Below are 24,158 nucleotides of genomic sequence, written 5' to 3'. Positions count from 1 at the left end.
GAGGAAGGCTGACTCTACATGTTGCCCTGCGAGAATAAATCCCGGTTATCCGGGCGACGCTTTTTCGGGAGCACGCTATACAGCGTAGTTGCAGTCAATATAGCTTAAAGAAGCTAAGTTTCAGCTCGCCTGCGCAACAAGTATCCGGGAGTCAAAATCGTTATAGCTCGCTCACTGCGGCTTCTCGCCCTCGATTACCTTCTACCCCTTAATCCTAGAGCCACAATCATGAATGAATTTTGTCAGATTCCGCAAACAATCCTCGAAATATGACAAAAATGCGGAGTAAGCAATAATTCTTTTCAACCTTTCAACTTTAGCGATATTTAGCGATATTTACGTGCTCGATTTATGGCAACAGCGACCGTATCCATTCCATTTCCGCACGATTCTTCTGGAGATGAATAAATTTTGTACTCTTCGCTTTTGTGTAATCACACGATCGAGTATTCAATCACGTCTTTTATTACACTTTGTCCGTCTTGTCAAGTCGCTCGTCAAGTTGAGATTAGATGGAACGGAAATCTCCTTCCGAAGCAGCGGCTAAAATGGAAAAAGTTCTCGAGCGCTTTACTGTTGCCGTGAATTTCCGTCATCTGTCCATCATCGTCATCTGGTTGGCATTTTTTACTAGCAAGTTGGTGAATTCGGAACTCGGCTCGCAACACTTAACCGTCAGGAAGTTTGTTAATATAATTAAAGAGACCACGAGGCACTAGTGGAGATCTGATAAAATTTTGCTTTTAATGGCGCTTAAATCTTATCTCGCAAACTCGTATCAAGAAAACTTTGATAAGCGAACTTGTATTCTTATCGATGCAAAGGACAAATTGAGTTACTTGACCTTAACATGAGAAGGATAAATTTTGTCCGAAAAGATGTAACGGGGCGGATGATCATCGAGCGTGTAACGCCACTTTTCCTCTCGGATATTGCCCGCAGTGCACTTTCTTTAAAGCAAACAAGAAAAAAAAAACATGTATGTCATTTTCTGTGAAATATTTAATCCCGTAATGTCCGTCTTAGTAATTCTTAGTAACGGTCTTAGTAACGATCCTTTTTCTACAATGACATTTTTCCTACGCCCTGGTCAGGATACGTGGGCGAAAAAATATTAAGTCCGTCTAACCACGCGAGGACTAGCCTTTGACATTTCGTACGTCGTATGTAGAGTACTTTTCTCGAATTTTCCACAGATTTCTCTCAAAAAACTGATGGATAATGGGCGTCACGTTTATTTCTTTCTCTTAGCGGTCACGTCGGCAACTGAAAAATTCCTATTATGAACCAATCGACTTTTCGATGATGCGTCTTTGTGAGAAATTAATCGAACGAAGCAAACGTATTGCATGCTACTGATCGTAATTTGGCATTTCTAATTGCTCGGTAATTTATCCACGTCTCAGACGAAAGAAGATAATTAAACAATCGATCATCGACCATGATGTCGCACTAGCGATGTCCCATTAGCAGAAAATTCGAGCGAGGGCTCTTCTATCGACAACTACGTTACTGACAAGAGGGGTGCAGTTTCCCGGACGTACATTCGTCGGTAGGATGGTGTTCAAGGGGAAATTGAGCGGTAGAGTGGCGCAACAGAGGGGTTGGCGGGTCGAGAGAAACCCTCCACGCGAAGGTGAAGTCTTCGAACCTTTCGAAAAAGAAATGAAAGAATCAGAGTGGGAAGCGTGAGAACGAGTAACGAGAACAGAAAGCGGAAGAATAATGGAACAGCAAAGAGAAAAAGAGAGAGAGAAAGAGAGAGAGAGAGAGGAAGAGGAACAAGAGGAGAAGGAGGAAGAGAGAGAGAGAGAGAGAGCAAAGTCCAAGGAACATCCCTGCTTCGTGAAAGGAACAGGGACCCCGGCGGCATGATAGCAGGACCGCTCACGGGGTAGCGGAGAGAGGAGGTATCGCGGGGGTGGGTTTCGTACGGCCAAGGCAGTGGAGCCGCGGACAGTCGCCTCGACGCTACCACCTCTCTCAGTTGCTCCTCGGTTTCCGGACTCGACGGACATAGGGACGGGCCAGGTTAGTGAATCCAATTCTCGTTCATTCACCATCCAGCGCCGACTCTACATCGGGTCCTTTCGTTCTCCTTTTTGTACATTCTCCGGCGTTTTCTCCTTTCTCTCTCTCTCTCTCTCCCCTTCTCTTCCTCTCCAACTCTTGCTACACATCTGTTTTCACACTCGTGTTTCACGTGTCGTTTCTATCGCCGACAACCATTCGGACATTTATCCCGAGTTTTTAAAAGTGAAATTAGAATGTACAGGGTAAAACAGCAAAGTTGTGATACTAGAGAGATCATTTCTCAATCTCCGATCGAGAACCGATATCCCTTCAAGATTAAAGCACGAAGCACGAAGCACTCCGAGTATCCATGAATAACGCGCGTTTCGCGCCGCGCTCGTCGCCGATTGATGAGAATTAGGCGTACGCGCTACTCTCCGTGACGCACAATCTGCCACTTGTGCCACTGCAGAGGCGATGACGCTCGAGGAAGGGCGTCGGGATCCTAAACTGACGAGGAGGAATGTAATTGTCTCTAATGAGACTCTCGGAATTAGAGCGGGAGAATTAGAACAGCGGCGTATAGACGACGTGAAACGCGAGACGTACTGCGTGAAAACATATATGTAATACGATGGACGTTGAATATCGCTCTCTTTCAACGTGCAACTTTAGCGTTATTTCATAATAGGCGAATGGAAAAGTTTTTTTCCTTTTCTCGACATAGCAGAATATTTCTGCGTGATTAATCATATGAATAATTGTTAAATGTTTGTCTCATCGTCATACACACACACACACACACACACCCACCCACCCACACCCACACACCCACACACACACACACACACACACACACACACACCGCATTCTCTCGGTGCAATCTCGCGGAAGTAGGTCGGTTCTGGAATTGAAAGCCACTGAGATCGCGCGCGTACGGTGAAAAATGTTAGCGCAGTTTTCAACATGTGCCATTTCACTCACAGTCGACGAAATCTTCCTCAAAGTCTACTTGTCACTCGCGCGTAAGCGCAACATACGCGTGCAAGCTCGAAAAGAGAAATGCGAAAACGCAAATAGCAGTGGGTCCCGTCAGTGGACTTACACGCGTATGACTCGCTGATGAGTTTTGCATCCTAATTATGTGCTCTGCTGTCACAGCCATTAATCATGGTTTAACTTGATTAAATTGTGTGCGGACGCGGTATGTATCGATGTAATGAATAAACACGAGTCAAATGCGATAATACTATCCGCGCGTGGTATGTTAGTTTAATATGACGACTGACAATATTCTCAAAATGTCAGCCGCGCAAGAGTAACGTTGCTCTCGTGTGAGCCATGTGATCCCATTTCGATTAGTTGCGTTCGACGCTATTACAAATGCCAATAATGAGCGAGAGGATAAAAGATCATTTGCGCGATCAATCGCACAAATGTGTGCTTTAGCGGGAAAATTTATTATTACAGTAATACGCGCGTTGGTAATACGGTTGCAATGATATTGATATTTTGACGTTACAAGTTTTTCTCACTGATACCTGAGAGATTTAATAACGCTGTCTTCTTTTACAACTTCAGAGACAAGATCTCTGTTCGAAGCGATGCAAGAATTAAACTGCATTTAAAATAATTGTTTCGACAAAAAATTTCTCCTATACGAATACTTGCGTAAACCGGCTTTGGTCGGATTCAAATTTCATTTGTTGCACTCTCTTCATTCACAGATGTTATTTTGACGCGCCTCGCCTAGGCTCGAATAGGGCTCTCGGGAAAGAAACATTACGTCTTTTTTCATCTCCTTTCTACCTAACAAATTGCTTTTTTCCTATTTTGTCATTCAAATTTTCAAGTATTTATGAATTGCTACCTTTTACTTAAATTCACCTAGTTCGCACGAGTTTAAGAAACGAGTTAAAACGCGTATTAATACATTGATGAAAGAACGTTTGCTCGTGTCCAACTGCTTGCTGCATTTATTCACATATCCTCGGATTATTCGCATTGCGTTGCGAATATTAATTTAGTGCATCGTTATCGCATCGGTTTCGTCATTTGAATAGAAATGATGTATATAGAAATGGAGACGATAGAAATCTAACGGGTAAAATTGTAAAATCTGAAAAATGTCAAAACGCGAGGATCAAAATCGAGAGATGTACGATTGTATTGGTACGCGGAGGCGTATGTGATTCACGGATTCGAATATTCGCAGCATTTATCGTTATCGCTTTTATATTGACGTGCTGTTTAGCACATTCATCATCCAGGGCCCTCACGTCGTCCGGACGTAGGAGTTCTTTTATTGCGTGCAGATATGGTGAAAAGACCGCGCAAAGATCAGATCTGATATCATAACTGTCGATTCCCTCTATCGATATCTATGTATCGTTTCATGTACCGTGGCGTACATCTGCTTTAAAAACCTCCGTATTTTTATGTATCTTATTTGAAATTTCTAATCTTGCAAAATTTTCATTCCCTGGCACGTTAGCAACAAGAGAAATAAATTGGATAATACATGTGTAGACGTGTTACATGTTGCAAACATGAATTATCAAAACGAATAATAATAACGAGATATTTTCGTCTGTCAAACGGAAACTAGTTTGTCAGTTATGAGACTTTGACAGTTATCCCGTATTGTTCGATATATTTGCCCTGAAAGATCCAATCTATTCGCGTAAATCGAGCGGATACTGGATAGTGCAAATGGCCACGAAGGCTATGCATGTCACGTTTGCACCAAATGGCGAGTGTCATTGTAACAAGGAGAACAAGACAGATTGCCTCTAACGCACGGTAGGGGAACAAATACTCATGAGTTGGTCGCGTGTGGCTTATACAAAGTATTACTTGACTTTAGGCTCGTGCGCCGCAGCCTGGAGCTAACTATCTTTCAATTGTCACCAGGGAATAATTTGCCTTGTACAACTTTGGCACCATGTACCATTCAGGAGAGAGTGAAAGAACTTTAAGGCTAATAAATTGCCAGTCAAACGGCAAGTATCCTTTACAAAGGTAATTGTAAACTTGTGCATCATTATCAGAGAATAAGTTTCTAGTGATGGACGATAATAAATATGCGAATTATTTCTTTTATTTCCGCGATGCTGCCAACGATTCACTAGATACAACTGTAAAATAAAATTGGATATGCTTTAACTATCCGGTCGCGTATTAAGAATAAATTGAAAATGAGAAAATAAGTCTCATTCTCACCTGATAGGTCTCGTTTTAGCAAGCACTGTATATACACGGTACAACGCGATACAAAATCCAAGCATTTACTTTCCATTTTCATGAAAAATGAGCTTTTTATTTAATTTGTCTTAATCTTCCATTAACTTGATTATTCAATTCAATCTTACACGCCTCAAGCGTTTAATTTATCGTAACTATTCTCCCACGTTTGATCAAGCGGTGACGGAGATAAGAGATGCATTTTCCTGTCCTTGTACGACAACGTTCAAACGCATCTCAGATATACGCATTGTGCTTTCTGATTGTTTCACACGTGTCGCTTGGAGTGTATTCTAACGCTTCTCGATTAAATACATTGCAAATAAAGCGAACGTGATCAGCGCATCGCATTCTGTTTGCACTTTTAGTAATTTCAACGTATATCATTTTGTTTAAGAAGAGAGCGTGCATCGGCGTTAAGTTATTCCACATAAATACGAAAATTTAATTAGTTGCATCAAATAAAACAGTTTATAATCATGTACAAGCGTTTCTAATACATTCTACATTCATAGAAGACAAAAAGAGAAAAAAAATGTGATATCGAGTAAGGAAATGAAGAAACTTGAAAAATTGCCTTTTTGGGAAAACGAGAAAGTCTTTAACGTTGCAATGGATATTTTTTCCAAGTGGCTTCTGTTAGCTTGATAGAATTCGAATGGTCATTTCGAACGATAATTGCTATGGTCTGTTGACCAAAGACGATCCCCTGGATGAATCGGCCGAATGAAGGATCGATTCTCCGGGATAGGTGAAAAGGACTGCAATATTCTCGCCCTCGCGCGTTTATCCTCGTCGAGACGTCAATCAATTCTCGTTCTCACGAGATGAGAGTCAACGGACGATTCCTGCAAATCTGCCGCGAAATACTTATTACGATTTAATGCTTTCTACGATTCTTGATCGAATCATGATGATATTCGACAATTAGAAATGGCTCGTAAAATTAATTACGAAAATCTCGTGAACAACAGGCAGACCTAAAGTAATTTATGTAATAAAGTAATTCTTCTTTTGCGACCTAATTTCATCGTACAAATATCGTGTATATCGCATCCATCTGTCATCGACAAATAAGACTGAAAGAGAGCGAATGTGCGTAGGCGGGCGAATTTAGCACTAACCAGATTTTAATTATGTCTAGCTTTCTCTCTCTCTCTCTTTCTCTCTCTCTGTAGGCATATATGTATATTTTGTATATTGTATCGAGCTAACAAATATGTGTTAAAACATAAATTTATATATCGTTTATCTCGGAAAATTCCAGGAATTTTAAACGTACTGCGCTTTTACATTCATGGTATAATAACATTAACTTTCGTCAACAGCAATGTTGCAAAACACTACAATGTTTAGCAATTCTGGTAATATATTACGAATATACTGCAATTACAAAATTGTAATTGGAAATGAAATGTCTCATAATAAAAGAAAATGAGGTAAAATGATATTGAAAAAGGGACGATGCAAATTCAGAATTTCAATTCACGATCAACAGAAGATATGATCGGTCTGATTTACTTGTTATGTGCAAAACTTTCATTTTCATAAATCATGCGAGATTAAAAAGTGCGAAAGTGTTTTGTTCTATTATCTGAATAATATATTATTTGTCAGTATTCCTATTTCCTGACTAGACTAAATACTAAATATATATTCCACAAACTCACTATTTGACTGCAATATTATTTTTCTTACTCGAGTTTGTTCTTTCTTTTGCTCTCTCATATCTCAATTGATTTAGTCCAAATCGCTTCATAGCGCGATAAAAGCACGTGTCACTCCGTTAAAATGTGCCAAATTCTGACAAAATCCAATAATGAACGTACAGCGTTATTCACTGTACTGTCACTGTACGCTCATCGATGAGAAATCATCAAAAATGCAAAAATGAATTTCACATGTTATGAATGGAAATGTAGGACAATATGAGATCCGCAAAAGTGCAATAACATTCAGTGACCCGCCGAGTAATTCGATTGCGTTTCAATAGCGGTGCATATGCATACAATCACACAGCGCACAAACATCACAAACATGTTGTACGAAGAAGCGGATATTGTCTAATCGATACAATGGCTAAATTGTCAACTGAATATAAAAGTTTTCGAGCACGAGCAAATTTAAATTTCGATTAAAATAGCACTGATTCGCGTACGTGCATCGCAATTGTATTATATCCCAGATCCGTGCTTGCAGATACGCGAGTAGCGATTTATTAGGAAAAGTAGCATAAACTGCATTTCACGAATTATTTGTTGGTTACTATACCAACGTACGAGTGAGAGGAGATTAGCCTACCATCTTATCCTTATTCTGCAAATAATAAGAGCGCGATGCTTCGATCTCAGCTTCTCACTTCAGCACCACGGAACAATGAGAACTTCCGCGGCAACGTACAGTTTCCGTTTACACTTTTCATCGCCTCGATGCATGCACGTTCCGCCTATAGTTTTCCAAATGCATTCTATCGATCGTTCGATCAACCGACCGCGATCGAACGAATCAACGATACGCGGATGATGCGCGCGGTTAAAATGCATTTCGCGAGAAGCTAATTGTCCCTAATTGGATTTCGTACTCCCACATACGGTACGGTATCCGCAGACATTGAATTCCGTTCTGTTGAATGCGCGTATGCTCGATGCATCGAAATTACTCCGTCTGTGTGTTGTCATCAAGCAACAAAATACGATTTGCAGCAATTTGATTGACGATCAGAATCATTCTGATTAATGAGGAAAAATTTTCAGTAACGGATAATGGTGAACCTTGACATTTCAACATTTCGATATTTCTACGAACGTTCGTACTTTGATTCTTGCAAGCTGCGCGTGAAAAGTGCTGAAAATTTCGGTGTTGGAAAGACAATCAAACCGAAAACCGAATCCTCTGATTCTATTTGTCAATAAGTCACTCATCGAGAGGCAAAACTGATATTTACGATAGGCCTACGGTAGGTGATCCCCGGATTCAATTTATATTTCATTGAAACTCAAGTTGAATCCGAAGATCCGATTCTCGATGACAAGTGTCATCAAAGTACTCGAGCTTTCTCGAATCGCGGTGGTTCGACACTCGACACGCGCGCTAGTACTTAATTAATGCAGACGTGCAACTTGGCGTAAACAGCTTGTTGCTCTGCGCGCTCAGTCCGTGGATTTCCGAGGCCGAAAGACGAAAGATGAAAGGTACGAATCGAAAAACGGACACGTATCGCGATTGTCAAATCGATTCGTCAAAAATCGATGTTTTTCGTAACTGATTTTCGTTCGAATTTCAGAAAATGCGTACCGCCGCCGTATGGATCGCTTTCATCCTGACGTGTACAAGCGAGTCGTTTATCGCGGGTATGCGATACATCGACCCGCAACCAGGAAGTAACGGCGACATCGGGGACAAACGAGTGGACTTGACCGAGCCGTCGTGCGACGAGCTACGCGCCATGTGGAGGTATACGAAGAGACAGAGCAGAGCCGCTAAAACCACCAACGGATATCCGATGTATCCGCCGTTCTATTCCAATGTATGGCACAACGTCGCATTTCCCGATCGCACTAAATTTTCCCCGGGATACCGAGGTGAGCCTTTACACTCTCCCGAGCGCGAACACACGGTGTTGAGAGCTCAGCGAAATCTTTCTGAAAGCCTCAGAAAACAGAGCCTTGAGCTTTTCGCCTGTGAGGAAAATTGCTTTTTCTCGTGGGCGTCGTTCCAAATTGTGTGTATGTCCTGTCGTATGATTCATTGTAATTTCATCGTCGTAAATGATACTGGGACGCTCGCTTCATTTTGGTTTCGTTACAAGGGAAGGAAACGTGCACGCGTTTTATCAATTTTGCACATCGATCAAACGAACGGAGCATCGCTCACTCACGCGTTGCGACGCAAATCTACACGAACAGACTGCAATACCGTCTTGCAAATAAGCGATGCGCATGTGAGTCAAGCGTACTACTTTACTCGTACGCACCAGCACTTACCACTTACGCTAACGAGTATACACGATTCAGGCTAATTATCGGGAGCTCGAGTACGTTGACTGGCTATCGCTTTGAAACTCGGTACCGCTGTAAACGAGTCGAGAGCTTTGTCCGTATCTACGTTTCATTGATCGCGGCAATCGCAGCGCGCATGCAATTAACACAGGCGCAAGTTGAAATTAACTAATTTTCTTTTCTCTTTGGTCTCAGTTCTCAGTTGAAACGACGAGATCGATTCAACTCGCTTTCTCTCGAAATTTCCGTAAAAACGGACATTTACGTTATAAACATTTAATGTTACGTGACGCGAGGCACACTAACGCAAAAAAAGAAACGTTCGCGTTTGCAGGAAGACACGTCGGACGGCCGCGTAGCCGGGCCGCCGGGGGTGCACCGATCTACGGAAGGATGGTACACAAGGCTCCGGCAGGAAGCAGATGGCGAAACGCGATGCGAGGACCATCGCGCACAAGGGCCTTTGAGGAGTTTTCGCGGCAGTACGGTACCGTGAATCGTTTCACGCCGAACAACCGTCGCATCACCAGTTTTCGCGTTGGCGGCGGTATCTCACCTCCAAAGTCGCAGCTTCCCCAATCCGGCAGTTTCGAGGCGCTCAAAAAAATTATTCAGGCCGAGAGGGCACGCGAGTTACAGGTCGGTCGCTGACTGTATTTCACGTGCCACCGCTTTATCGGCGATCGATTTCTTTCCGATCGTTTTCAAGCAAAATTTCTAAATAGTCGTCTATCGTCCGTTGATCGTATCAATAACACTCGTTTAAACAATTGTGTGCTTCAGGAGCAACATGTTGCCGAACAGATGGAAACGGAAATTGCCGGTAAACAGAGTACGGACGATGAACAAGAAGATGCACAACAGCTGCCAAAGCATTTTTTCGACCCGATGCCCCCAGTCTACGAAATAACACCAAAAGTCAATTACGATAACAATCAGCGACGTTATTCGGCTTCGAACATTCCTAATTTCAGTATGGCTTGGTCGGTAAGTAACTCACGCCCCTGTATCTCGCAGCAGCAACAACAAATCCAATTTGTGTCACAATATTATTATTCCCCAACTTTAACACATTTCTGGACACACACACACAATATTTGATTATCTTATATATATGTACGTTTTATGCTCGCGTTTGCAACATCTTTAAAGCTGGAGATTGAATCATTTGACACACTTGACGTAACTCTTTTCGCAGAGGAGCGGACCTGTCTCGCGAGAATACGTATCACCTTAGTATGCTGCGAACTGTTGCGAAGAAACGGTACAAATCCGAAAACTGCCGCATGCATACTAGCGTTTGTCACCGCGTTCTACACGATGCAGCTGCAGCCAGCCGCTTCTCGCGAACGTAAAGCAACGTCTCACTCGCCGCGTCTCAAGATAATCTTCTTTGTGTCGCGAGGCTCTGGATCTTTCTGCAAACTTTCAAGTCTATGATATCAACGATGTAAGTGTAGACGCGAAATGTATTTTAACCCGATATTGCCCAATATGGAAAAACCTTATCAAGCGTGTAAAACTGCGCGCAGTGCGCTTTCTCTCTTACCGAGAGATCTTTCAAGTTCTCAGTGCGAGAGAAATCAGTTTCAGTTACGGAGCATCTATCCGTCAAGTTAAAAGTCCAAAGTTCAATTCATTCTCCCGGAATGTATCGGAACGTCGCACATGTATCTCTGATACGAATATCAAATGAGATGCATTATACATTGAGGCATATCGGGTTGATCGTATTGACATTGCGCATGTATTTTTCGGCGCTTCATATCTTCATATTTCTGCACATGTTTCGCATCGCATTGAAACGCAATTTCCTGCATATTTTCATCGGCTTTCTTTTCCAGTCATTGAAAGGTGAATGCAACAAATGTAACAAAGAAATATGATAGAGAAAAAGCTCTTCTGTCATATGAGGTAACATAAAATCATATTTAAATGGATTTGACACTTTGACAGAGAAATGGAACATTCACCGACTTGATCTCTCCCTCCCTCTCTCTCTCTCTCTCTAAAAAAGGAATTGCTTCTCTATCCTTTGCAAGAAAAGAATTGCGAATTAGTTCAAGACATTAAATCGAATTTTCAAAGAAGTAAAAAGGAAAAAGAAAATAAAAAATGGAAAAGTCAGTCAAGCACTTGGTGAAAAATCTCAAAGCGCAAATGCGATTCAATGTATGGTTGGTACATAGTTGGTACATTCACAGCTTCCACGTGTAAAGTTTTAATGGCGTCTCAAGAAATATCATTTGGAAATTAAAAATTTTAAAGTTATAAGGATCGATTTAATTACGATGTATTCAATATATTAGGATATTACGTCTCAAACTATTACAGTGTTAATTTCAAATTTTAATATTGTTTTTTAATATCTTTCGCTACCTTCAAGTTTGACAAGTTTAGGAATCATGTAGAGAAAAAGAGCGAAAGCGAGAGAAAGAGAGAGAGGACTTTGATAATAAATAAATGAGATAATATTTACTTAAATGTTGTAGTAAGAGTAAATTTGCTAGTAATTTTGATTACTGTAGATTATCCTCGTAAAGAATGCCGTATAATTATCGGTTCATCTCACACACATAGCCTGAAAGATAAATATATATATATATATAAATTTGCTATACGGTTCGATACTCGATTTTAAAATAAAAATTGGCAAAATCTTTTCCCGTGGCTGTTTGCATGTAAACGTTTGCAGGTGTGCCAAATAGAATGTTGCACCCTGGCTTCCTTCATTTACAACATTACAAAATACTCTTGGACAATAAACTAGCAAGACTTATATCTAACAAATTTTGACATTGTATATTAACTCAATTTAAGAGATTTTAGAGCATATTCCACGATAAATCCATCGAAATGCACTACATGTAGTGCCGATGCATTGGAAATGGAAGACAATAATTACTCTTAAGAAAAGATTTGTGAGTACACTATACTCTTGTGTTCCTGATGAATACACAATTACATTACGGTCTAAGCGAAAAGAGAGAAAAATCTGGAAAAAAAGAAGAATGATTATTCCTGATATCTCGTAGATCGAAATGAAGGGAAAACGAAAGCTTTGTGCGAAAAGTAATTATCGTTAATTGTACGTGCAAGCAATCTTGGCCCTTAAATGTTTAAATGTTCATTAACGTTGTATGAATTGCGATAAACTCAAAAGTGCATATGAAAATCGATATATAAGAGTATATCGCTTATCATATTATCTTGAACGCGATATTAATAATGTAAAATTTTGTCGTTCGCCTTTCGACATTTTACGCAATTTACACTATAAAATCTAATTAATTACAATTAATAAAACAATCTGCAGTTACTTGTCACTTATAATTAACAATGCGAAACTGCATTATAGCAAATGATGATCAAACAATTAAGGGTTAAAGAGGGCATCTCGATGACAATAAATGTAAAACTTTCTTGTATAATCTAATAAAAACTTGAAATTGCGTAGACGACGACATATATTTGTGTGGCTTACTCCGTAGCTCATGCTGAAGAAATAATCACCTTCGGCTTTTGTAGTTGATGCAAAAGATATATATCTATCTATCTATATATACATATATACATACATACATATATATATGTATATACAAAATATATATATATATATATCTTTTATTATACATATACATATATATCATGTGCATAATAATTTCATATTAAATGACGATTCTGACTGCAAAAGACTTTATACTTGCATATTTGAATGCCATATATCTATGTGAAAATGTATTATTATTATTTACACAGACACACACACACACACAGATGCAAAATGTACAGACGTGTAACTAACAATTTCACAATTTACTCTTTGATCTACATTTTATCTTGCAATTTTTGATAAATTTTTATAAACACTGATCGATTAAGTGGTAGCATTCTTATTCTTTATTGTATAATTAAGCTGTTATGTGTATAAATACGTGTTTAGTTATGTGTATAAATGCGCGTTATAGTTATATACATTATTAGTTAGTTATACATCTACATTATTGGTTAATGACGATAATGCATCCTATAATATCGAAAATTCTATATTTCATTGTGTCCTTTGGTGAAAAAATTAGAGTGTTGATATGAAAGTTGAAAATATGTTTAGAATAAAACTTGATTGAATAGAATGCAATCGAAATATGTTAAAAGTCGAGGATCTACAGAAACAATTGTTTTTTATAAAGAATATTCGTTTGATGTACTCGGTCCTTTATTTTCGGTCATTTATTTTTTTATTTCCAGTTCCGCGCGCGGGGAGAAATGTTCGCGCACATTATTATACATATAGATACATGTTTTGTACCAATTAGCTTGCGCTAATAATAATTATAATTATAATTTATAATTTATATAATCTGTATAAACTTTACAATTATCGAGTGAGCTATAAATTATTCGATTGATCCTATCCGTCGATTTTATTCTCCGAAGCACTTTTCAAGAAAGGCTGTTACTTACAGTACTCGATCATAGATTAGTTATTTTTAAGTACCGTTATTTAGGCCGAGGTTCTTAGTTGAGACCCAGTGCCTGATTACAAACTAGAGACTGGTCGAACAATCTCGAGATTAAGACTTGAGCAAGCTGCACGCTCGAAACTTTATTATTACTTTGAAATAAGGATATTAATATTAAACGTATCAACGTGTTACATGCATGTTTTGTATTCGTACATTGTATATGTATGTATTTATCGCACAAGTATTAACGACCGATTTCGAGTCGATCAACTTGAAGAGATATAGTGTAATCTTGTCTCTATCAAAATTATTATGTAATATTAAGTTTTTAATTGCGTTGTAAAAAACAAATCAACCACGTGACGTCTTTATAAGTAATGGCATAAATATTAATGGACTATCACGTTATCTGTTGCAAAACAGTATTAAATGTTACGAACCAGTATAAGCGAGTATGCAGCTGCTTGAATTCTTTCTCTCTAAACTCTTGAAACCTCACAGTGTGCTTATCTATATATATATTTTATTATTTTAGATAGTAAAAATTGCCACACACGACTACATAATATATGACAATAAATTAACCATAGATGATACTTTCAAATGAAAGAAGGCGAGAGAGCAAAAGAGAGAATGTGTGCGTGTTGTGTGTGTGTGTGTGTGTGTGTGAGAGAGAGAAAAAGAAAAGTACGTACCTCAAGTACGATAATTCTATAATAAAAGACTTGCGTATTGTTTAAGGTACATAAGTGTTACTCCTATACATATGTAGCTGGCGTGCACATAACTTTGTGCATATGCAATGCATATTCAATGAATTAACGAAACAATACTTTATCATCGTATATTTGACATAGAAACTTTAATATTATGGGGAGGGATGGGAAAGATACTAATTATATCTACTTATAATTATAAAAAATTTTAAGGAATAACAGACAATAATTAATGATAAAATATATCTCCTATTGAAGACTTAGGCTTAAAAAAATATTAATAAAAAAAAGAAAAAAAACCAAACGTGCATACGAAAATAAATACGTACATGCTTATCCCGGCATTTTGCCTTCGTCTATCGCGCTAAATAATTTTAGTGTAAAATTTCCTATGCACCATCTCTCTCTTTCATTGTGAAGCACATTTTATTTATAATATAACAACGATATTTTGCACAATAACAAAAGTGTACTGTAGTGTTTTGGATATTTTGTTATATTTTTCATTATTTTCAATAATGTGTGTGTGCTTGATACATCATTATTTCTGCGTACTTTCTAAGCTATTGTGATTTTACGTATGTAAGAGATTTAATTAAAAGCTGATATGATATAAGTTAAGTAATAATTACGCTGATGTGAAAAGTGCGTATTAAAAAGTGTACCGTATCTATAATTGGCAACAATACTTCACGTAAAAACTTCGTTAGCGTTGGTAACTGATAAAGGATTGATTTACTTAAATTAATCATTAAATTAAATAATAGAATTGTCTGTAATAAATGTATAGATACACGCATACACACCTTTCCAGCGTGAAAAATCTTGCATTTTTCCCGCGTTATAAATTAATGCAAGAGCAAAAGAAAAAAAACCAAAACAAAATTATATATTAATTCATTAATGCTTATGGCTCAGTAAATTAATTTACCATTAAAAATATGCTGTACTCGGTAGCCAGAAAATGTACTGTTGTGCACCGATGAATGTATCATTGTTGCGTTATGTCACCTAATTTAAATATATGTATATAATGTCCCGAATATCGCGCATTTTCTGATTGTAAATTTGCTGCTAATACTTTAGTTAGTTTTAAGAAAAATCTCTAATGCCGTTACTTTTTATAATTTTTATTTTACAATAGTGTTCTCTATGCTATATTGTATATAGCGACAGTATTATATAATTAAATTTACTGGCTACATTATGTAACGAAATCAACCTAACCTCTGACATCTCAGATAATAAGATTCGCATGTCTATAACTGGAAATGTTTAATTTCCAACTTTTATCAATCCAAAACTGAAAACTATCAATACCGTATTACTGAAGCACCTTCCTCTTAAGTTGCGAAATCTTCAATTCGAAAGTTTCGAAATCAACAACTTTAATACCAAGAAAAAGCGCGATGCTGATTGACCATGTATATGTGTACTACGTATTATAGCAGATGTTTCACAAGTATGTGTACATATTCTATTGGATTATATTTTATTTTCAAATATATGTCTCTCAATCAAAATGTTTAAGTGGTTTCCATCTGTCCCATCTTTTATTTGATCCAACAAGTATTTAAAAAAAAAAGTACAAACTTTGCGTTACTCAGCAAGTTGATACATACATTATTTCAATTTTCCAAATAAAAAAAACAATTATATATATTGTACTTATATATTATACTTCTTAAATATCCACTACTATTTCATCTGATGGATTTAAATAATTTTTTCAAAATATGTATTTCGGGTAAATGCCGACATTATTAAAAATATCATGGGAAAGTGAAAAGCACAAAGAATAATAATCCCGTTTGAGGGTTTTATTTCATCTGCATAGATTTATTTACATTCTGATAATATAATTTACGATACCGCTCGCAATTTGTAAGAATGATAGATTAAAGTTTTATATTATTTATAAAATCGCCTTGTATTTCCTACATCCTTACATAGCGCGCGCGCGCGCACACACACACACACCTCATTAATTAATATTTACAACACCAATTAAAAACGCTGACTTGTACATTATTTGCAGATATATATACAGCATTCGTGTGCATGTATATACGAAACAATAACAACAAACTACCAATTAGACTATTCGAACACATAATTCCTACTCTGCTGGGTAATACTTAAGGTAATAAATCCTTTCTTACAATTTCATGTGTTATCTCAAACAGGAAACATCTTTCCTCTCAGGTTTTGTTTGTTATTATTTCACATAGATATCTCTCACGTTTAATTTAATCAGGCTGATAACTCTACTGTTATTGTATTCAATATTCTTCGCATGGTTACTGCACTGGTGATGACAATCTCGCAAAAAGAGATTTTTATTACTTCCTGACATGATGATCAACTCAATTGAAAAACAACAAACATCCGGGAATTTTATAGAAAATTCCCATGATATGAAAAAAGTTAATGTAGAAACTCCGTTTGTATTTTGATTATTGCATTACAACATCGTAAAAGGACTGACAAATAAACGGAATATATTGCAACTATTGGTAAAATTATCTCGCGATTATACGCGACTATACAAATGTCACTTCAAACAAAAACAAAAGGCTTGAGCTTGACGTTTGCTCAATCATTGGAGCGCAATTATGCGGCAAATCTATCATTTTTATTGTAAGAATCACTATATCTCAGCTAGCTTAGCGCAAGTCCGCGTTTCCGGTTAAAAGAAAAGAATGCATTGGTCAAACACCATTGGACGTTGGTGTGGTGTGGACCGGTGCCCGCAGTAAATCGTGATATTGCAATAGAGCCTCCCGTAACGATCTGGATACCTGTCCAGAGGTAGTGGCAATCGTGCATTCCACTAAGCACGGATATAATCCGATAAGTTGCTCCCACACAGATCTTTCGACTGAAATGTTTATTGCGAAATAAACTTAGATACTTTATATATCTATATATCTCTAAGTGAGAGAGAACGGAAATTTTTACCTTTATTAGGAGGCGCTTTTTTGAGCGATACTACGAGAGTAGCAACAGCTTTCAGGACAAAAGATATCTCTGACAATCTGTACCTAGAAAAGGGTTCTATAATAAATACTTAAAATGACTCGCGCTTAAAGACATGAAACATCTGCCAAAGTAAAATTGAGCCGCTAAGGTAAAAAGAAATAGAGCAAACGAATTGCCAATTTACATTGTCATTATTACAATTATATAGTTTAGACAGATGATACCTGGGTAAAGGACATTTTCCGCTCCGCCTTTCGCTCTCGATGTATCGCCGCAAAACTTCTTGGAATCTATGTAAAAGAGCCGTAACTGCCAACCGACCGGCAATTCCACCCTCATCGTTCTCCGGATTCTTTTTAGGACTACTCTCTGTATCGTTGTTCAATCCGTCCAACAGCGAAAACTGCAGTAGAGTTTCGAAACACGTCTTTGCAAACTCTTCTCGTAGCTTTGTTTCTGCTCCATTCTCTGAGAAGGAACGATGCATCGATCATCAAAAAGGCAATTTGACGTGTATTATATCAGATATTCTACGCAAGTTACAAACTCGTATATATAATGTATATATAATGTATACATTATACTTACCAATGTTTGCCGTGGTGGCCGAATGTATCGAACCTTTATTTAACAGCATGACGACCCTCAGGATAAACTGATGAGGTATATGCTGGGAGTGTGGCAAGACCTCGTCCCTCAACAACTCCATAACTTGGCAATCGACCGCTTCATCAGCCTGAATCTCCTCAACTCCTCGCTCTACATTCAGTACGCTGAAATCGATGGACAGTCTCTTAACTTTCATAGATCTCGAGTGTTTTCGAGGTAAGATATGTTAGCATTCGTGGTAAGCACGTCGCATTGTACGGAAGTTGATTAAAATAAATGAGCGATTAGGTTACCTTTTAGGGAACAAGAAATCATCCAACGTGCTCGCGAGTTCGAGCCACATACTCTGAAACTGTTCGGGATACTTTCTGGCGAGCGGTAGCCCAGTATGCAAGACAGCCAACAGACTGGTCACGGCTAGTTTCCACGTGGTTGCAGATGGGCACGCGTATTTCATGGACAATGGTACGTGCAACGCTTCTACGATGTGCTTGAGCACTTGACCATCGATCACGGCCATCTCGTGCGCGGTTTTTTGATACAGGCTCACGACCATTGACAGAGCTTTCTCGCCAAACGGAACGTAATTCATGGTGACCCAATCGGCGGACACGCCTCTCACTTGGGAGATGTGCTTCGTTGCTATTTTACCGTAGCTCGGAGCCTCGCACGCGAGCTTGGAGAAGCTCAATAACTGAAGGAATATCAGGACGATCATGGTGCGTAGATTGTCCGGCCCATTTAGCGCCTCCTTCTGCAGGAGTTCCATAGAGTGCAGGACTTCGTCCTGTAAATGCGTGAGAACCACGTCTGGCACCGATGGCAAGATATACGGCGTCGATTCACCGTGCACCGGTACGGCCACTGCGTTTTTCAATACAATACACAATTTTTGCAAATCGGGACTGGTGAATTTGTTGCGAATGTGCTGGAAAACGCCCGGGAATATGTGCATCAGTGCGGTGAGGAACGCCTGTGACGGTACATAAGGCTCGGTGTCACCGTCGACCGGTGGCGCGGTGCTCTCCATTCCGATGTTGAGCCATACTCGCCACGTCACCGTCCACAAGCCCTCCGAATCGCTGGACTGAATCGTCGCTTCACCGTTGTCGCTTCCCTTCGGCTGAAAGAGAATCTCCTGGAAGGATTTCAGCGCCGCCAATGACACCTCGTTATTTTTGCTGAGTGCCGAATTTTCAATAAACTCGAGAAGCAACGACCACGCTCTGGGGAAGTCGCCCAACATTTGCAACAGTTGACGCTTCGTGTTGAATACCCGGGCTACGCCGCTCAACGTTAACACTTGCGTTTCCGCCCACTGTTTCTGTGCCGTGTTTCTACTGTGGTGAATAAGTATGTTTCCGCTGGTGTCGACCTTCTCGCTGCTAGCCGAGTTCGACAGACTTCTCACTTTATCCAACAGTGGAAATAGTACTTGCCAAAGTACTGCTTGCCACGTGGGCTGATGCAAGAGGCTACCGTGCGCCGCTATAGTGGAGAAGAGAGTTTGGCTGGCTGATTTGCGTACGGCGGGTCGCGAATCGACGCACAAGTCCCCTAATCTCGCGTACAGGCACATCCAGAGTTTGTCGAACGGTGGCATGTTCGTCGTGCCGGGGAAATCGGGGAATACCGATGACTCACCGCGCAAGCAAGCGCACAACTTTTCTTGATTCTGATAAAAGTAATCGCTTATGTTCCACATAAGGCCTACGGCTGTAAGCGAGATATTCAACTCTTGCGTCTGCGATCCAAACTTGGCGGCTGTGTCGACGCACAACGGCAGACACCGCCACGGCATCACCGGCAGGAAGTCCGTTACAACTAGCTGCAGACACTGGAAAGCTATGCGGACCAACGCTTCTCCGTGATGATCGGAGACCGCTCCTATAATACCGAGGACCAAAGGCCAGCCATGGTAGAGCGTCTCCCCGGCGCCGTGGAGCACTTGCAATACGCATTCCAATTGGCGTTGCCTGACGTCACCGTGACGTACGGACGATAACTCGGACAATGGTCCTAGCAGCAAAGTTTGTAACTTTTGATTATCACGCAGCGGTTGCGGATACTTGTGCTGAAGGGCCATTTTCACGAGGTACGTGATCGCTTCCACTCCCCATTCTCTCATACGGATGTGCGGATGTTGGCAAACTTCCAACAGGTGATTGGTCAATGGCCTCCAGAGCACTTCCACGCGCGGCAGGTTCACCAGACCTGTCTCCAACAGTTTCGCAACCGCGAACAACGAGGGTTCGCGATTCGAATACGCCAACTCCATAGCTTCGTGGCTCAGCTTGCACAGGGCGTCTATCAAATGGTGTAGAGCCACATCGTCGAGATGCTGGCTGCTCTCGAATAGTCGGCTGAGCATGGCGCTCAGTACCGGTAAATCGGCCATCACCGCGTTCGTCAGTACGGCGTTCGGATCAGCCGCCGTTCGTCCAGCTTTCAGCGATCCCCCGGTCGAAGGTTTTAGACCGAGTATCCAAACGAGATGCTGCAGAGTGGTCAGTACCAAATGCCACGCGCTACCGAGTATGCTACCGTGACAGTGAGCCAGCGACAACAGCGCGCGCATACATTGCAGATTTTTCGCGGTCAACATAACAGGACCTTGATGAGCACCTAGTACACACAAGTGTATGCGATCAATATGACATAAAAATACGAAAGCTTAAGCAGAATAAATAGTAATCAAATGCATGCATAAAATTCAGTCAGATGCGAACGAGCGATCGTCTTACCGATTGGTAGAGACGCTGTTGGTAGCGGCGTGCCAACGGCGACTACTTGCTGCCTATAATCGGGTTCACCCATTGTCAAGTTGTACTGAGAGGAGTCTTGTTGCCTTGCGCTTGGTATACCTTGGGGCGCGTTATACAGCACGGTCAAGGCGTAATGGGGCGGTAGCGAAGCTTTACATATCGCGGTGATGAAGGTATCGCGCGGCGCTTGCAAATCCAATTGTCCACATAGAGACGCAAAGCTCTGTATCGCTTTCAGCACATTCTCCGTCGCGGATTCGTCTGTGCTGTAAATTCACACATACATACATTTAAAGCTTCTTCTCTCTCTCTCTCGAAATTAAAAAAAATGACATTTAAGTAGGTTACCTGGCATCGATCAATGGGCTGAGAGCTGCCAATAGACCGCACCAACTAGAGTTTATCAATTGTACGTGAAGCTTCCGTTCGGACTCGCTCGACTGATAAACTTGGCCTTCGGCACCATCGTCTTTCGATCCGTTTATGGCCAGCGCGATTGATCTTATGATATCTAGCAGGCACGCATAGGCTATACTGATTCCATAGCCAATCGGTATTTGTGGCGGCTCGACTTTATCCAACATTTCCAAACTAAAATCGTTATCGAACGTTATCGTTTATCGTGAATCCTTCAGTGAATAAAATTTCGCGAGAAACAAATAACGTGATATCTTGACGCTTACTAAGTCGGTTTGGCTTGTCCGCTTGTAAACGTCGCTACTACCGGCAACCAGATGCCGCGTGAATAAAAACCAGGTTGCGGCGATACGCCAGGACCAATAGGCATTCCCGTGAATAACGGCGAACCTGCGTTCTGCGGCACAGTCGTGCTTGTTGCTGTTGAAAAAAACAAAATATTCGAATGCAGGCAAGAAACATAGAACGTGCAACGTGCAACGTAACACACTCGTACCTGTCTGACTCATCATCTGTGGATTCACAAAAAGGCTATGTACATAAGCACCTAGACTGTTGACGATATCTTTAAAAATATTTGTAGCGTGTGGCTTCAAGTCGTAACATTCACAAAAGTTTGTCAGCAAATCTGCTTGTACTGTCATTTTGTGCAAGACTTCCAATGCCAGGGCTCTTTGCCAGGTAGGCTTATCAGGATCCAGAAATTTCACGATCAAGGACAGGAAGATTTCACATTCTGTCACCTGAGACATTCGCAAATATCGAAATTGAAAAAGAATTACGGATCAACTGAAGCGCAACATCATGTATATTTACCAGCAACGAATGATACTTTTGTATCAAAATCGATACAACTCGCAGCAGCCTCATACTAATAGGAAAGTAAGGCTTATCCAAAGGCGTAGCTTGCTGCAGAGACGCTGGCACTGAATTACGATACTTGATATTAGGCGAGAATAATTTTATCACAAGTGCGCACACTCTCTCCTTCAGTAAGAAGCTAAATTCTGGATGCTGGACAAATTTATGCTCTTGTAAATCTCTCCTTTCTTTCTTTCACGAGTTTACTCTTTGCAGACTTATTTTGATTAAGGTACCTTAAAAAAGACCGATGAAAAGTTTGTTAAAACTGATTCCAATAATTCCAAGCCAAAGGTTCTAGTCATTTCAGTAATGCCTATTAGCCAGTACGGTTGATCAGCATTTACCAATTGAACTAGATCCTGAAATCAAATGCGCATCTCTCGTTACTTTCAATCACTTGTTTGATTGATTGTGTATTATACAGGGATTTTCTAACAATTACATTTACAAAAAAGCAAATCATTATATAATCACCTGAAACATCAAGTACGCATCAGCAGCGCAAGGACCGAGACCTTTAGGCGCTTGATTTGTCGGAATCTTTAGTTCTTCTAAATTAACTTCATCGGGATCCGGTTGATCAGGACTTTGCTCGTCTTCGGCGACTACTCTTTCGAATACCAGAGATACTAGCTGTCTCACAGTAGCACCAGCTGTGTTTATCGTTGTACAGTCTTTCGTGAAGTGTAACCGAAAACAGAGTACCAGGTTCTGGAAAAGTATAATTGCTCCTAAAATATTTCCAGGACGAGGAAGATGAGAGAGAAACGTTTAAACTTAAGTAGATTCTCACTCTTGCTAGAGTATCTCCATGTACCACGGCATTACTCGTTAGCAGCAGAGTCACGGTTTGCAAGACTTTAACTTCCTCCGTACCTGACTCCATTAATAACCATAAAGTATCCGTAATGTATCTCGCACCCTTCTGATCTACTGCCTGCTGCGTTATCAGTCTTTGCATCATGCCCAGACAAAACTGTAATAGCAAAAATACACGTAACTAATTCTGTTCTTTCACAAAGTATCTACATCAAATAAGAAGTTTGCAGTTGCCGATACCTTGATGATTTTCACATCTTTACTCTCGCAACCTTGAACTAAAGGATAGAGTACTTGATTTACGATGTAGTATATTGGTGTTCCTGGATTATTGGACGCGGTCCTCAGCTTCACGATTCCTTCCTCACATGACTGTAACAAGTATACCGTAAAACCGTAAAACATGTGCTGTCCTTACTTACATTGATGTATGTTTATTCAAGCTAGAAAAAGCTAGAAAACAAGACAAAAAGATGTTTCTAGTTAATCTCGAAATTTTACGATTTCCATTGTTTCCGTGTTGACGTTGGCAAGTTGTTGACAAGCGGACGATATCCAAATCAAATGAAAATCCCTCGAGTTGTTTCAGTTGGACAATCTAACCTACTTGGGATAACGTCTCGCGTTTACGCACCTCTTTGATCTGCGGATACTTCTTCTTAGTTTCCGCGGCAAGTACTTTGAGATCCGACTGCAGAGTCTCCAAGAATTTGGAGATATTCTCAGAGCTGTTGCCGACGGCAGGGCTCGCCATCGTTGACATTGCCGTTGCGTACCTTTATTTAAACAAGACAAGACAGGACTCTCGAGATCGAAGGCATGACGGCTCGCCGGATGAATCCAAGTCGAGACCGTTAAACACCGTGCCGATGCCAATCGGTATCGGTGACAGTGGCAGCGGACAGGCAACGACGATCCATCGGAATCGTCGCCCTTTCGGAGTCGCCGCGCTCGCGGATCACATCGGGCGGGTCATAAATGGCACGAATGGGGCTGCAGCTAACGCGACGCCGTTATTGCGCGTGTATCGTCCGTTTCTTTATTCGCGTACACCGCGTGCGATGCCGATGCACTTGTGCGCACGTAATTACAATATGTATTCGTTGCGCGACTACAATCCCATCACCCGAACCCAATCACGATCACGCGACTGACATGACAATCTCACGGACACGATAGACACGTATGCAACCATGCAACGCGTATGCAACAGCGACAGCGATGGACAGTGGCGCTAGTGGCGGTGTTGCTGTCATCGCGGAATAC

At 40.4% G+C, this 24,158-nt stretch overlaps 2 protein-coding genes across 4 annotated transcripts; one reads left to right on the top strand and one right to left on the bottom strand.

The window, feature by feature from the left end:
- Positions 1-1,912: 1,912 nt before the first annotated feature.
- Positions 1,913-15,959, top strand: LOC105276853. 2 transcript variants are annotated; one of them, XM_011334794.3, is made up of 5 exons: positions 1,913-2,031; positions 8,540-8,837; positions 9,589-9,893; positions 10,038-10,241; positions 10,453-15,959. In XM_011334794.3, the coding sequence occupies exons 2-5, from the start codon at positions 8,543-8,545 to the stop codon at positions 10,489-10,491; spliced, it is 843 nt and encodes a 280-aa protein (XP_011333096.1). In that variant the 5' UTR covers positions 1,913-2,031; positions 8,540-8,542; the 3' UTR covers positions 10,492-15,959. The 2 variants fall into 2 exon arrangements, with proteins under 2 accessions (XP_011333096.1, XP_026824220.1); XM_026968419.1 differs by having other exon boundaries at positions 9,571-9,893.
- Positions 15,960-16,235: 276 nt separating this feature from the next.
- On the bottom strand, positions 16,236-24,105 carry LOC105276852 (protein MON2 homolog). 2 transcript variants are annotated; one of them, XM_011334791.3, is made up of 15 exons: positions 23,527-24,105; positions 23,133-23,264; positions 22,867-23,049; positions 22,548-22,784; positions 22,307-22,432; positions 22,026-22,223; positions 21,706-21,952; positions 21,476-21,629; positions 21,141-21,383; positions 20,772-21,058; positions 18,321-20,652; positions 18,007-18,191; positions 17,643-17,886; positions 17,398-17,480; positions 16,236-17,317 (listed from the first exon to the last, which is right to left on the bottom strand). In XM_011334791.3, the coding sequence occupies exons 1-15, from the start codon at positions 23,653-23,655 to the stop codon at positions 17,148-17,150; spliced, it is 4,950 nt and encodes a 1,649-aa protein (XP_011333093.2). In that variant the 5' UTR covers positions 23,656-24,105; the 3' UTR covers positions 16,236-17,147. The 2 variants fall into 2 exon arrangements, with proteins under 2 accessions (XP_011333093.2, XP_011333094.2); XM_011334792.3 differs by having other exon boundaries at positions 17,398-17,474.
- Between the last annotated feature and the right edge of the window lie 53 nt (positions 24,106-24,158).

Source organism: Ooceraea biroi, chromosome 3 (assembly GCF_003672135.1).
Source record: "Ooceraea biroi isolate clonal line C1 chromosome 3, Obir_v5.4, whole genome shotgun sequence".
Taxonomy (NCBI): domain Eukaryota; kingdom Metazoa; phylum Arthropoda; class Insecta; order Hymenoptera; family Formicidae; genus Ooceraea; species Ooceraea biroi.
This window is presented reverse-complemented; position numbering and strand designations above follow the sequence as displayed.